Raw genomic sequence first — 993 nt, 5'->3', positions numbered from 1 at the left:
GGCAAGTACCTGTCCATGGGCAGAGGTCTACAAAGCAGGCTGCTGGTGACGGCCTCTACGTGGAAGCCTGCTAGACTGGCCACAGCTTCCAGCAGAAAACCCTTCATGCACCCTTCCTGCATAGTGGGCATGTGCATCATTATGGTGCCCAGGATGTCTTGCACCTGCAGGGAAAATAAGAAGAACAAGAGCCCTTGCTCACTCGCCAGCACAAGACAAACCAATCCCGCCCACGCTTTGGAAAGATGCTGCCATCTGAGCTATCCCTTGCTTTAAGGGACTAGGGCATATGCATCATTATGGTGCCCAGGATGTCCGGCACCTGCAGGGAAAAGAAGAAGAACAAGGGCCCTTGCTCACTCGCCAGCACAAGACACCCACCAACCTGCAACCCTCAGCCCCTCGTGCACCCATGTGCACACACCTACAACCTAATGGCATGTGCCACCTCGGACCTATTTCTGCCTGCCTTAACCTCGCACAAGCACCCCAACCAATATCAATATCTGGGAGCTGATTTAAGATGCTCATTTTGGCCTTTTGCCTGTGGGGGTGCTCAGGTGAGGACCAACAAGCACCACCAACTTCACACCCCGTGATCCGCGCATCCCCATCTCAGGCTAGCAAGGGAAATGGCCCTTGCTTCATGCCCAGGGATCAGCGGTAAGATTGCTGTTCACGCCGCATGAAAGCAGCATTTGAAAAGCATGAAGCAAATGCAGAAATCCTCCTCAGCCTCAACTTTACCTCCTCCAGCAGGGCCTCTCCATGCTCCTTGATGATGCTGAGGAGCCAATGTCCTCCTGCTGTGGCACATGTGGGGCTGGCTCTCAGCATGCCATTCAATAAAGTCATGGGTCTGGCTTGCTGGAAAATATTTTCCAAGGACCTGGAGACAAATTGAAAGAAGGGAAACTGCGCTGTAGTTCTTCTCCAGGTGAGACAACTGGGGAAGACCTAAGAGCTGCTGAACAACGGTTCGTGAGCAGGTGC

At 53.3% G+C, this 993-nt stretch overlaps 1 protein-coding gene across 1 annotated transcript in view; it reads right to left on the bottom strand.

Moving 5' to 3' along the window:
- The window catches only part of LOC112549039 (maestro heat-like repeat-containing protein family member 2B), a 6,219-nt gene extending 5,344 nt beyond the window's left edge, over nt 1-875 (bottom strand). The window contains exons 1-2 of the mRNA XM_025195853.1: nt 748-875; nt 10-164 (exon numbers count right to left, since the gene is read on the bottom strand). Coding sequence (XP_025051638.1) covers nt 10-164; nt 748-855 — 263 coding nt within the window. The 5' untranslated portion in view covers nt 856-875. The remainder of the gene's footprint in view (nt 1-9; nt 165-747) is intronic.
- Between the last annotated feature and the right edge of the window lie 118 nt (nt 876-993).

The sequence above is a fragment of the Alligator sinensis genome, unplaced genomic scaffold, assembly GCF_000455745.1.
Source record: "Alligator sinensis unplaced genomic scaffold, ASM45574v1 scaffold3065_1, whole genome shotgun sequence".
Lineage (NCBI taxonomy): Eukaryota > Metazoa > Chordata > Crocodylia > Alligatoridae > Alligator > Alligator sinensis.
The sequence above is the reverse complement of the archived record's forward strand: the minus strand, read 5'-3'. Positions and strand labels throughout refer to the sequence as shown.